We start from the raw sequence: 12,587 nt of genomic DNA on the forward strand, positions 1-12,587 counted from the left end.
TCAGACACATTAGCAGGGGGTTGGTAGAGTTGGAGCAAGCACACAAACATAACAGAGCTACTGGGACATGAATGGGCACTGTAGCATGGGGTGTTGGCACAATGCACTCTGCTGTTTATGCTTTCATGTTACATTTTATTTATCAGCCTAACTGATGAGTTGAAAACAGCTGCTCTCATAAAGGCATTATGACTATTAACTTAATTGATACTAGCTGACATTTTATATATAGTTTTTTTGTTTTGTTTGTTTTTAAGATTGTTTGGTTTATTTGAAGAGCAGAGGTACAGAAGACAGAGATAGGGGTCTTGCATCAAATGATTCATTCCACACATGGCTACAATGGCTGACACTGGGCCTGCCCAAAGCCGAGAGTTTCTCCCAGGTCTCCCACGTGGGTGCAAGGGCCCAAGCACTTGGACATCTGCTGCTTTCTCAGACACATTATAAGGATGAGAAATGGAACTGCTGGCACTTGAACCAGGATTCACTTGGCATGGTGGCACTGCAAACACCACACTTTATATTTCTATGTCTTCTTCATTTGAGATGATTGCTGTTAAATATATTAATCCTGGTTAAAAGTTAATCTCAGGCAGACATTTAATGTAGTGGTTAAAATCCTTGCGTTCTGGCTCCTGACTCCAGCTTCCTCCCAGTGCCGGCTTTGAATCAGGGATATCACTAGGTATTGGGTTTTTGTCACCACATGAGTGACTTGGATTGAATTCCTGTCTTCAGAGTCAGCCCCGCACTGGCTACCCCAGTCTTTCAAAGAACAGCAGCCCTCTAGTTCTCTCTTTTATTAATCAAATAAATAAGTTTAAAGTAAATAGAAGTTAAATTATCCCATAGCTAAATGTGTGAAATATTTATTGATGTTTATGAAACTATCATAAATCATCTCTTATTGTCAAAAGTTGTATATTGAAAACTATAACTATTAACAGGTTTGAACATTGTTTGCATGTAAAAGTTAAAAATATGCATGATCATGAAATAGATGTTATTCTTAAAAATTAACCAACAAGATAATAACAGCTTGTGTTCACCATGTGAAATTTGTGAGTAGGCTTCTGTAGCAAGTAGAATCTTCTATATAAAATACTGTATTTAAGTTAGATCATTTGCAAAGGTTTGTAGACCCAAATGCAAAATTACCAAGCAAATCCTAAGATGCTCATTTAGTTATTTTTGGCATAGGTTGAGTATACTTATCATTTTTCTTCTATGTTGCATATGATGTTATTTTCCTGAAACATGTGGCCTGAGCATTCTCTTTTCTTAATCTGTCTTCCCAGGTGGCCCTTCAGAAGGTTTTTAATTTTTCTATTTCACATATATTTGAAACAAGAGTAGCAGGCCGGATGGTGGCAGATATGTGCCGTGCTGCTGTAAAGGTAAGTCGTGGTTTTTGTGGGGGTTTTTTAACAAATCAGTTTATGACTCACTACCTAGCGATTTTGTATAAGTTATTCCAGAAACACCTGTTACACTTTAAATACACAGTTGTTACCACTGAACATAGTTGTGTAGTATATTTTATAAATGTTAAATATTTGCCTTTTTTAAAAAGCTTACTTATACAAGTATATTTTCAGTGCTGCCCAGAAGAATCTTTGAAGTTATTTGTTCCTCACTGCTGCGGTGTTATAACTCAGCTTACAATGAGTAAGTCCTAGGGTTTTCTTGGTTTTAGGTTAAAGCTTGTCAATGACAGGTTTGTTAGCCTGTGCAGTGTTTTACTTAGTATTTTGGGAGGGGAGAGGAATTACCCCCAAAAGAGATAATATCCTGGGTGACTGTTAGCTTAGAAATTTTAATTTTTCCATTAATATTTTATACAATAGCTCACCAGAGATACCTTCACAAATTACCACTTATTTTGTGCGATGTGGAGGCGTAGAAGTCATGCCTCATGTTTATTTTCTTCTAAATGAAGTTTCCAGCTCTGCTTATAACTAGTTCACTTTCATAAAAGAAAAAACTTCATAAAAGAGACTTTCCTCTGCATTAAAAACATTAAATAGAAATACTAAATATGGATATTTTTACTTAGATGTATAGTTTTTCTCTCTGATAATATTTTGCCATTTTTATTTATTTTTTTCTTTATTTTGCCATTTTTAGATGATGATGTATTGAATGAAGAAGAGTTAGACAAGGAGTTACTATGGAATCTTCAACTTTTATCTGAGGTATTACAAATAAATCTTTGGATTAAGAAATATGAGAATGTTACTTGTTAATTCTTGGGACTGGTATTGTACTGAAACGAAACTGACTTGTGACACTGGCATCCCACGTTGGAGGACTGGTTCAAGTCTTGGCTTCTCTGCTTCTCTTTATCTTCTTGTTAGTGTGCTTGGGAAATGGCTTGGATTTTCAGGATTGTGCTGCCCCATGTGAGGAAGGAAGGAATTAGAGGCTCCTGAGTTCCAGACTGTCCTAGTCCTAACCAAGGCAGGGTGTAAGCTATAGGATGGAATATCTCTCTCCTTGCTTGCTTTGTTGCTCTGCTTTCAAATAAGCAAAGCAGTAACTCTTAAACAAAAAGATGCTGGAAGACAGAATTAGAGTCATAGGGAAAAAATATTTAGTCCTTTCTTACAAAGGGTTAAAGCATGAAAAGTCAGAAGTTTTGAAAATGCATTAATACTTCTGCATAATTTCAAAGTATCTCATACCCTGGTAATCAAAGAATTCAAAGCAGCATGGTAATTATTGATTACTACATATCTAACCATCTGTTCAGCTGAATTTTCATAAATTAATTGTAATATGAGTAACTTACTAATTAAACAGTTTAAGGCCTTGTGTTGGGCCCAGGAATCCTGAAACCATGGATTAATTACATGTTCTTTGAGACATGCTTTGAATTTTTATTTTTCTGAATTGCCTTAAAGGTTGAACGTAGTGTGTAGCACACCTATGGCTGATTGTGGCACAGCCCACACAACTCATTGAGGTTTTGAATACATTGGTGATATTCTGAAATGTTCTGGACCATTGGAATTGTGTAAGCACAATTCAAATTCAGATACTATTTTAGTTGACATTTTTGTGATATCTAGAGGTGACATGATTGCAAAAGCCCAAATGACCCAAGATCAGGTTTTTTTGTAAAAGAGCAATTGGTTTGGAAGGAGACAAGATCCTCACCACTAGTCCATCAAATTTCTTTAAAAGCCATAGTTTTGTGCCAACAGGTCAAATTTGGTTAGAAGATGATAATCTGCAATTCTACAGATTCCAGGTACTATGAACTCATTCCATATAGAATGATGAGAGGATGAGCCTTCTTTCGGGTTCGCCTCTGAATGATTTTGAAGTTCAGTATGATAGCCCTAATGGTCACTGATTTTCTGATAATTAGCAAGCATTTATTTCTTTGATATGCTTCTTTCAAGTGAATTTGTAATTACCATTGATGCCATGTACTTACCAATAAACTATTTGCTATTCAGAAAAATTTATATTTTACAGGTTATTTTTCCTTCTATGTTTTAAATTTGGCCATTAATCAAATTTTACTTCTGTTCATGAAATTAGTCCAGGCTTTGAGAGTAGCGGTTTGCAGCTGCCTCCTGCAGCAAGTCATTCCAAATGGGTATCATTTGAAGTCCTGACTGTTCCACTTCTGTTCCAGGAGACCCTTAATGCTTGATCCCCTTCAGCTTTGTGAGAAACATTTAAGTAAATTTTATCTCTTTAAGGAGATAATCTTTTGAAATGATTGTTACTATGGCATATTGAAAGCTTAACTCAGAAAATGTATTCTGATTTTTATCATTTTTTAAAGATTTATTATTTATTTATTTTAATATTTATTTATTTTTTATTACAAAGTCAGATATACAGAGAGGAGGAGAGACAGAGGGGAAGATCTTCCTTCTGATGATTCACTCCCCAAGTGACCGCAATCGGTGCTGCGCCGATCTGAAGCAAGGAGCCAGGAACTTCTTCTGGGTCTCCCACACGGGTGCAGGGTCCCAAAGCTTTGGGCTTTGGGCCGTCCTTGACTGCTTTCCCAGGCCACAAGCAGGGAGCTGGATGGGAAGTGGAGCTGCCGGGATTAGAACCGGCGCCCATATGGGATCCTGGTGTGTTCAAGGCGAGGACTTTAGCCAGTAGGCCACGCTGCCGGGCCCCATTTATTTTTTGTTGCAAAGTCAGATATATAGAGAGAGGAGGAGAAGCAGAGAGGAAGATCTGTCCAGTGATTCACTCCCCAATTGACTACAATGGCCAGTGCTGCGCTGATCCGAAGCCAGGAGATGTTGCAATTTCCCACATGAGTGCAGGGTCCCAAGGCTTTGGGCCATCTTCAACTGCTTACTGCTTTCCAAGGCCACAAGCAAGGATCTGGTTGAGAAGCACGGGATGCAGGGATTAGCACCCATATGGGATCCCGGCACGTTCAAGGCAAGGACTTTAGCCACTATGCCACGGTGCCAGGCCCATGTATTCTGATATTTAAAATTGATTAGTTTCTAGAATCTAGTTAAAATGATAGACATAAAATGAGTTTGTTATTTAAAAACACTAGGTAGCCATTCAATGTTGTGTTGGTTATTGATTCTTGATCTTATAATTTTACTGTCTCTACCTGTGTTCATTTTAGATTACTCGTGTGGATGGGAAGAAGTTGCTTCTTTATAGGGAGCAGCTTGTAAAGATCCTCCAGAGAACCCTACGTTTAACTTGTAAGCAGGGTTACACTCTGTCTTGTAACCTTTTGCACCATCTTCTTCGTTCCACTACACTAATCTACCCTACAGAGTACTGCAGTGTGCCAGGGGGCTTTGACAAGCCTCCCTCTGAATACTTCCCTATCAAGGCAAGCACTTTCAATAATTTAGGATTCAAGGATATACTGGGTTTCTTTTCTAAGAATCTCAAAGCATGTTTTGTACAAAGATGTCAGTTTTATACTTCAAAGCATGTTATTAAAACTCTTATTAGGATGTATTATATTTGCACTGTCTCACTTGATGTAGAGCTAAAATTCTAGTTTTTCTTTGTTGTTTAAACATGAAATAAATTAGCATGTCAGATCTAACCTCCTAGTTTCTACAATTTTATTGCTAAGTTAAATATCCTTGGGTGTACTGCTATTATTGTATTATTTGTTACTGTGTACTTACTGGCTGGCTCTTCTGGGAAACTCTCCAGGAGTCAGAATGAAGGTATAAGATAATTTTATCATATGTCTTTTTGACACATTGTTTGCTAAATTAGGTTTGTATTTCTTACAAACTCTAAATGTATATGTGTTCTCCACTTCTCAACTTTTTCACAAATGGTGTTTTTTATAGGACTGGGGTAAACCTGGCGACTTGTGGAATCTCGGGATCCAGTGGCATGTTCCTTCGCAACAAGAAGTGTCTTTCGCCTTCTCTCTGTTGGACTCTTTTCTTCAGCCTGAGCTCGCCAAACTGGAGAATTGTGGAGATGGAGAACTTGAAATGTCTAGGTTGGTTTTCTTTTTAAATCAATTAGTATTTTTGTGTTTCGTGCCAAAGAAAATTTGTTGTGTCTTTCTCATGTTTGTTGTATTCATTTTTAATATGTAACTTGAAAACTGCCATAAGGAGACTTAGAAGAATCATTTCCAGTCAGATTTTGTTGGCAGTTTTACATTTAGACCTTTTAAAGAAATTTTCTGCTAGTTTCTAGGCAGAGCTATCATCTACTTGGATTTTTCTTAAGTATCTTGTGGAAAGTGTAAAAGTATACCCCCTTTGAAAAAAAATTCTCCTTTTACTAGACTCAACTTGAATGTTTTTAGATTGTTTATTTGTAGTAATTCACATTGCTGACCTTCTTTGTGAGATTTTTTTTGGCGCGGAGGGAAGTAACAAGAAATAGTTATTTGAAAACATTTGACTTTTAAAGTTTGATCTTTGAAGATTTCTGAAATATTAGTAAGAAACGTAGTATGTTATCATTCCAGAAATCTTTAATAAACAAATTCAAAAGGATTCTATTTAGAGGGTGCACACTATTTTCCCTCTTTTTAATCATAGTGATTGTGGTAAGAGGTGATTAAATTCAGAATTGTTTCACACTGGGTAAATTTCCATTATTTGTGATTAATTTTTTAGAATGTTTACATCAAGTAGGTCTGATATTCTAAATGCCTGTTTAGCTATCCATATTTTTAAGATGTTGAACTATTTGCCTTAACTTTGTATATCTTTACATCATGAAGTATTTTTTACTTTGTCCTAGCCTGTAAAAGCCCTGTTGGCTAGAGATTTGAAATCTAAAATATGGAAATATCTTTTCTAGAGATGATATTCTACAGAGTTTGACCATAGTACACAACTGTTTAATTGGCTCAGGAAACCTACTACCTCCATTGAAAGGAGAGCCAGTTGCCAACTTGTAAGTAAAAATAACTACTCTACATATTTTGCTGTTTGCCACTGGTGTTTTAAGATGTAGTGAATAAATCACTTCACCAGTTTTGTTATTGCTGTTTATGTATCACTTTAACCTTTTTTAAAAATTATTATTATTATTAGGTCAAAAGTACTTGAGGCACAGGCTGAGAGATACAGACTTCTTAAAGGCTTAATTCAGATGGAATCTTGATGGAATAATTGTAGTTACTAAAAAATATCCACATGGTAATATTAAGGTTTTTTGATGATAATATTAAGTTTATAGATTAGTTTAATGGGGTTACGAGAAGAGACAAGTACTTTGTTTTGTCTGTAGTCCGTGTGGATTTAGGGTTTTCTATTGAAAGAACTGGGGTATTTTTAAATGTTTCTTTAGTATTGTTTATTAAAATTTGAACTCTTTAGAGCCATCAAATTGCTCTCATGATTAAGTGTATTTCAGAGTATTTTAAATTTCAAATTCATTGCTAGCATGCAAGTGCTACCATTTACACAGAGAAAATTGTTTTAGAATGAGGAATGTAATGACTTCAGTTTGATTATTTAGTAAAAGTTTCAGTATTCTAAGATTATTTTGTTTTCAATGTCAGTGTCATATTACTGAGAAAGTTTATGAAAATCACATAAAAATCAATAACTTATCCTTTTGCTCATCTCAGAAGACACAAGGGAAAGAATTACTTGCTCATAGTGCAGCCATCTTGAAAAGTTTCAGGGGGTGGTTTAAAAATATGGCTCACTTATCTTTCCATATTCTGTATAGTCATTCTTGGAACTATAGTTTCTCATGATTCCCACTTGTTTCACTCTGAATACTATTTCTAAGCATTGAGCTTAGCAGATTGTTTATTAAGTTTAGGAAGGAGTAAGTTGTCTAGGAATTTGCTCATCTCATAAGAGATCATTGACTTTAAGCCAGTACTTCAAAATGTGAGGCCTAGAAAAGTTGTTTTGATTATTTTTGTTCCCCATTCCATGATCTTAACAGAGTAATATAGTAAAACCTTAGCCCTTTTGTGGCTCACAAAAAAATGAGTTTATGCTTAATAAATTTATCACATGAATAGATTGAATTCTGCTTGTAGATGTGTAATAATAACTGTGATCATTCAATCCAATAATTTTATCTAAAACAACAGGATGTATAACTGTCTTTAGGACTGAGTGAGCGTTAGGATTTACTGCTGGAGGAATGGTTCAGAGGGCTTATTTTTTTCCTTGCAGTTCATATTAACCTATGCTTTGTGCTCTGTAGTGGTGAATTTGCAAAGCAGAAGTCCCGATCATCCTTTGAAAATTACATTCATCATGGGAAGAGTTCTGTCTATGTTTTTGCTTATTATAAAGCTAACTAGATTTTTATGAAATGAAATGGCATTTTCATTAAAGAGAAGAATATATTATGAACATTTTTTAATACCAAAGGACATAAGTAGTTATATTATTTTGGAAAATAAGCTGTAAGGTCAATCTTAAGTATCCTTTATAGGCTCTTCCTGGCAAAGTAGAAAAGGAAATATAATTTAAATTAAAAAATAGTACTTTAGACTTTTCACATTTGAAAGAAAAAATTCAGTAATAAACAAGGGTGGCAAAGTGTTAAATGTATTTGATAATAAATATTTGTATGTTGAAATATTAAGATACAGGCATCTTCTCTAATACAGATTTTGCAACTAAGACAAAAATACATTTTGAAAATCTTTAAGTGCCAATTTTTTTCAGTTCTTTATAGTTACATCTGTATAGGATAATTTTACACAAATGTGAATTAAAATAAATGAACAACTCTTTGTTCCCTGCCCCCCCCCTTTTTTGTAAGAGTTATTTATCTGAAAGGCAGAGTTACAAATGGAGAGACAGAGAGCCAAAGAAAGAGAGAGAGAAATTTTCCATCTAGTTTACTCCACAAATGACCACAACAGCCGGGGCTGGAACAGGCTGAAGCCAGAACCCTGGAGCTTCATCTGAGTCTCTCACATGTGTGCAGGAGTGCAAGCACATGGACCATCTTCCACTGCTTTCCCAAGCAAATTGGCAGGGAGCTGCATTGGAAATGGAGCAGTCGGAATATGAAATGACACCTGTGTGGGATATTGCTGTTGTAGGCAGTGTTTTAATTTGCTTTGCTACAGTGCAGTTTCCTTGGCCCTTACATCGCCAAGAAATGAATTTTACAGAGTCTTTGCTTAGATAATTCTTACCATTCTTTTCAATTTACAGCTGATATATATTACTTTCATCAAAAATTTCAGATTACTTTAGTAAACTTTAACTTTTATATGTATCTCCTATAAGAAACATTTTAGCACTTTTACAGCTGGCAAATTCTCACCAAATATAATAATAAAAAATAGCCTTCACAGTTTCTAGCATGGATTTATTTAGTCTCCTAAATACAAATTGAATTGAATGAAAAGTCAAAATAACTTCAGTCATGGTTTTGTTTTTCTGTAATGTGACATCACTATTATGGAAAAGGAGTGTTTGTGTAGCCTAATTTAGAGGGCTATTAGTTTATCTATGGATGATGAACTGGATGGAAGAGAAAAGCAAACATTTGTAAGCAATGCTTTGTTGGGAGGCCTGTGGCTTCTGGGTAATATCTCTTGTTTGTATTGATTTGGTTGTGGTTATAAGATAGTATATATTTACTAATATACCAGCACATAGCAACACGTGATTCTTTGCAAATTTTTTTTCTTATATAAATCTTTTGTCAAATATTGTAGCTTCTTTAATTATTTTTGTTAGGTTGCACAGTTTTGTTTGCCTTCCACATAAAAAGGTGGTGCATGTTAATTTGTCTTCTGAAAAGTTTGATGATGGAAAAAAATAGAAACCTAGCTTACTTGTGAGTTCTGTTGTAAGAAAATCTTTGTTCCTAGTAGAAGATAAGGAATGATTTTAATGTCATTGTACAGGGAAATGCCTACAAAATGTGAAAACTTATTTTCTGTGTTATGGACAAAAGACTGACAAATATTTTTCCGAAACTAAGCCCAAGTATAAATGATCTACCTGAGGGTATTCACACTTACTTCTGAGCCTCTAGCAACATAGGTCTGTGTGGGACATGCTGTTAACTTTGTAGTTTCAGAGGATGCATATATTAAGATTCTTGAAAACAATCAAGGGTAATTTTTTTTTTTAGTTTAGTATAATTAAAAACAATATGAATTTTTTGTAGTTTTGTCAGATATCGCAGGTTGCCTGAATTAATCTTAAAATGGAACCTCTGTTTTGCTGTTAGAACTTTGAATGTTTCAAGTATTTGTGGCGTAACTTTATGCTCTTGGTTCTACCTTTGTAAGATGTGGAAGTTGTATTATGTCTTTCCCAGGTTGCACAGAAATTTTGGATACTTGCCTTAACCCTGAGACCACTATTAATTTCTCCTTTTGCGGTGCACTCTATACAGTCTTTGAGGTCTAACCAGCTATCATAGAATGCAAAAAAACTAACCTCTAAAAAACAGGGTTACTCAAGGTAGAGGAGTCATCACTTTTCTTCTCAATATATTTCATTTTACTTTGTTCCCCCTTTCGTCTGATAGATCTGTTAAATCATTCTTAGAACCTTAGCTTTTATCAACTTTCACTCAAAAAAAAAATCATTCTTAAGGTCTGAGAGTGAGACCATCTTAAGGCCTGAGAATGAAACCATTTCGTTGCTATGTGAAAGGATGTGTTCTTATGCACTGAGGGGCAGGGCTAGCTAACCTCTCTTGGCACCTCCAGGAAACTACCCAGCTCTGCTGGGGAAGCTGCACACAGAAAAGGAAACAGTTACTACTCCACGGTGAGTAACCCTGTTTTCTCCTTTTTCCATCTTCTGACTGTTCTCATTGATTTTTTAAAAAAACTTGTGTGTCAGACTTAGAAGAATTTTCAATTCTCAGAATTAATTTAAAGCTAACAGTAAGATGTCTCTTTACCTAGCAACCCTTTATTCATATGAAAGCGTGAGGACTAGCTTTCCATTTGCGTTTATACTTATCAATGCCAAGGACTGAATTGGATGCTAGAACACAGAAATAGACCAAACATCTCTTGAGAATCTCTTGGACCTGGAAGGGGGAAGAAGCAAATCAGTGCTTGTTTTTATGTCTTTTTTGTTTGCTTTTGTTGGGGGAGAGGATTATTAGGAAAAAAATATTCCTTCACTATTTCAGAATAGAAATTTTTTTGTTACTGTTCATACTTCTTCCATGATAAGTCTTGTATCCTTCACTTACAAATCTTATTTGTGTTATGTTTTGTCTTTTATGTTATTAGTCATTTTATGTTATTAGTCATTTCTTCCTTTCCACCATCCCTTCTTTTGTATCAATGGTTAACTTTCATAATTCTCCTGTAATCACATCTAAAGAGATTGCCATCTCATGGCATAAGTAATACAGTTGTTAAATAGTGGTAAAAGTAATACAGTTGTTAAAATTAATATCTCTTTAGTGACAAATATTTTAACAAAAATTTTTTATGTAAGTTACGTGGTCTGGTACTCTATGGCATACAAAATGGTATCAGTTTATTATAGTTGTATTTGTGATGTTTTGAGATTATTTCTCAGATTTATACTCCCCAAACTAAAATGATACTAGTTTTATAAAATGATACTAGTGAATGAGTAGGGATAGCTTTCACATGGTGACGAAGGAGTAATGGTATCAAAATCATAGAAATTATTATTACCACTTTAGCCTTTTGTTTTTAGTTTTTATTTGCTTATTTGAGAGAGCACTATCAAGAGATGGAGAGGCACTAGTTCACTCATCAGATGGGCACCCACAAGTGGAGTTGGCAAGGCTGAAACCAGGAGCTAGGAATTCCATTCTAGTATCCCATATTTGTACCAGGGACCCAGATACTTGGGGCATCTTGCTTTGCACTTCCAGACACATTAGCAGCAAATTGGATCCAAAGCAGAACAGTGGGACTTGAATTATCACTCTAACCCGGAATGCTGGCCCATATTGAAGTAGCAAATGGATTTTAATTAGCAAATGGATCTTTAAGGGTAGACTGTGTATTAAGTCTGTTCAGCTAAGATAACATGTATAACTAAAAGTTATTGGGGTAGTTTTAACTATCAGAGGGTACAACCTGGGAATGCTTATACCTGTACTGTGACCATAGAGAGTGAACAGTCAAGAAGTCTTACTTGGATAATGAACACGGATTTTTTTTGGAAAATTATTCTCCTAAAAATCAAGAGAAATATTAGTGTAAATATTGATATTTGCTGACTTTCAGCATAAAACGTCATCTCAATTAGAGCTTGATTAGTTAATGGTGAGTAAGGAAAGATCAGATTAAATTTGACTCTTAGATAAGCACAAAAGGAGCTTGTGGTGAATAAGAAGTAAATTAAAACTGAAGTATGTATCTAACCAAATACCTTACTTAAATATATAAAAGTTTGTATCCGTATCTTTTTATCTAATAATTTTACTTAATACTTAAAATCCTTTATTAAGTGGGATTTTAACATAGAAAAAGGCAATATTTCTTTTAATTTTTTTAATTGAGAAGAAAGTGGGTTTAAGAAATTAGCAACAGAACTCAGTAAAGTTTTGTTTTTAAATGTGATTACAATGTGCTTTGTATTACTAGAACCAGAAATGCATGCAGCAAAACCACTTCAAACTGTCAAAATTTAAATTATAGTAAAAATTACTTCTTAAATCTTAATTGTGAGAGTAATGTGACAATAATTAAAATTCATGCTTCAGTCACTATTATATGGCAGGGGTTATGGTGGGCAAAGTATACTTAGAGCTCTGCATTGGAAAACTACCGATGTTTGTTGCAGCGGCGAGAAGACATGTATTTTCACACAACGGCCCATGGTGTTTTTTTCCCCATGCTCTAGCAGGGATGGAGGGATAGTAACCATGATGCTTTATTCTTGTTATTCTTTGAGTACAGGACTTTCTCTTTGTTGATGAAATCTAGTTTCAGTTGATGCTGGAAGTTCATTGTAAGGGCATTAGGACTTCTTTTTTATTAGCTAGATTGTGGATACATATGTACTTTTGGATCACAAATTTTCAGAGTGCTTATGCAAACTATTGCTAAAGATTGGGGCTTGTCAGAATGAAAACGATGATGATTCTGAACTTGAAAATCTCTAAACAAGTAAAGTATCATTTTATCCTATAAAATATTAGTAGAT

At 34.8% G+C, this 12,587-nt stretch overlaps 1 protein-coding gene across 7 annotated transcripts in view; it reads left to right on the top strand.

The window, feature by feature from the left end:
- The window catches only part of PSME4 (proteasome activator subunit 4), a 96,262-nt gene that overhangs the window by 45,349 nt on the left and 38,326 nt on the right, over window positions 1-12,587 (top strand). For 6 of the 7 annotated variants that reach the window (XR_005885191.1, XM_040993471.1, XM_040993472.1 and 3 more), the window contains 6 exons: window positions 1,302-1,400; window positions 1,602-1,671; window positions 2,131-2,198; window positions 4,625-4,840; window positions 5,319-5,476; window positions 6,295-6,390. Coding sequence is in view for 6 of the 7 variants with exons in the window: in XM_040993471.1 (XP_040849405.1) it covers window positions 1,302-1,400; window positions 1,602-1,671; window positions 2,131-2,198; window positions 4,625-4,840; window positions 5,319-5,476; window positions 6,295-6,390 (707 nt within the window). In the remaining variant the exon portion in view is untranslated. The remainder of the gene's footprint in view (window positions 1-1,301; window positions 1,401-1,601; window positions 1,672-2,130; window positions 2,199-4,624; window positions 4,841-5,318; window positions 5,477-6,294; window positions 6,391-12,587) is intronic. The other variant, XM_040993474.1, reaches the window with a different exon arrangement.

This window comes from Ochotona curzoniae, unplaced genomic scaffold (assembly GCF_017591425.1).
Source record: "Ochotona curzoniae isolate NIBS_2020 unplaced genomic scaffold, NIBS_Ocur_1.0 contig_883, whole genome shotgun sequence".
NCBI lineage: Eukaryota > Metazoa > Chordata > Mammalia > Lagomorpha > Ochotonidae > Ochotona > Ochotona curzoniae.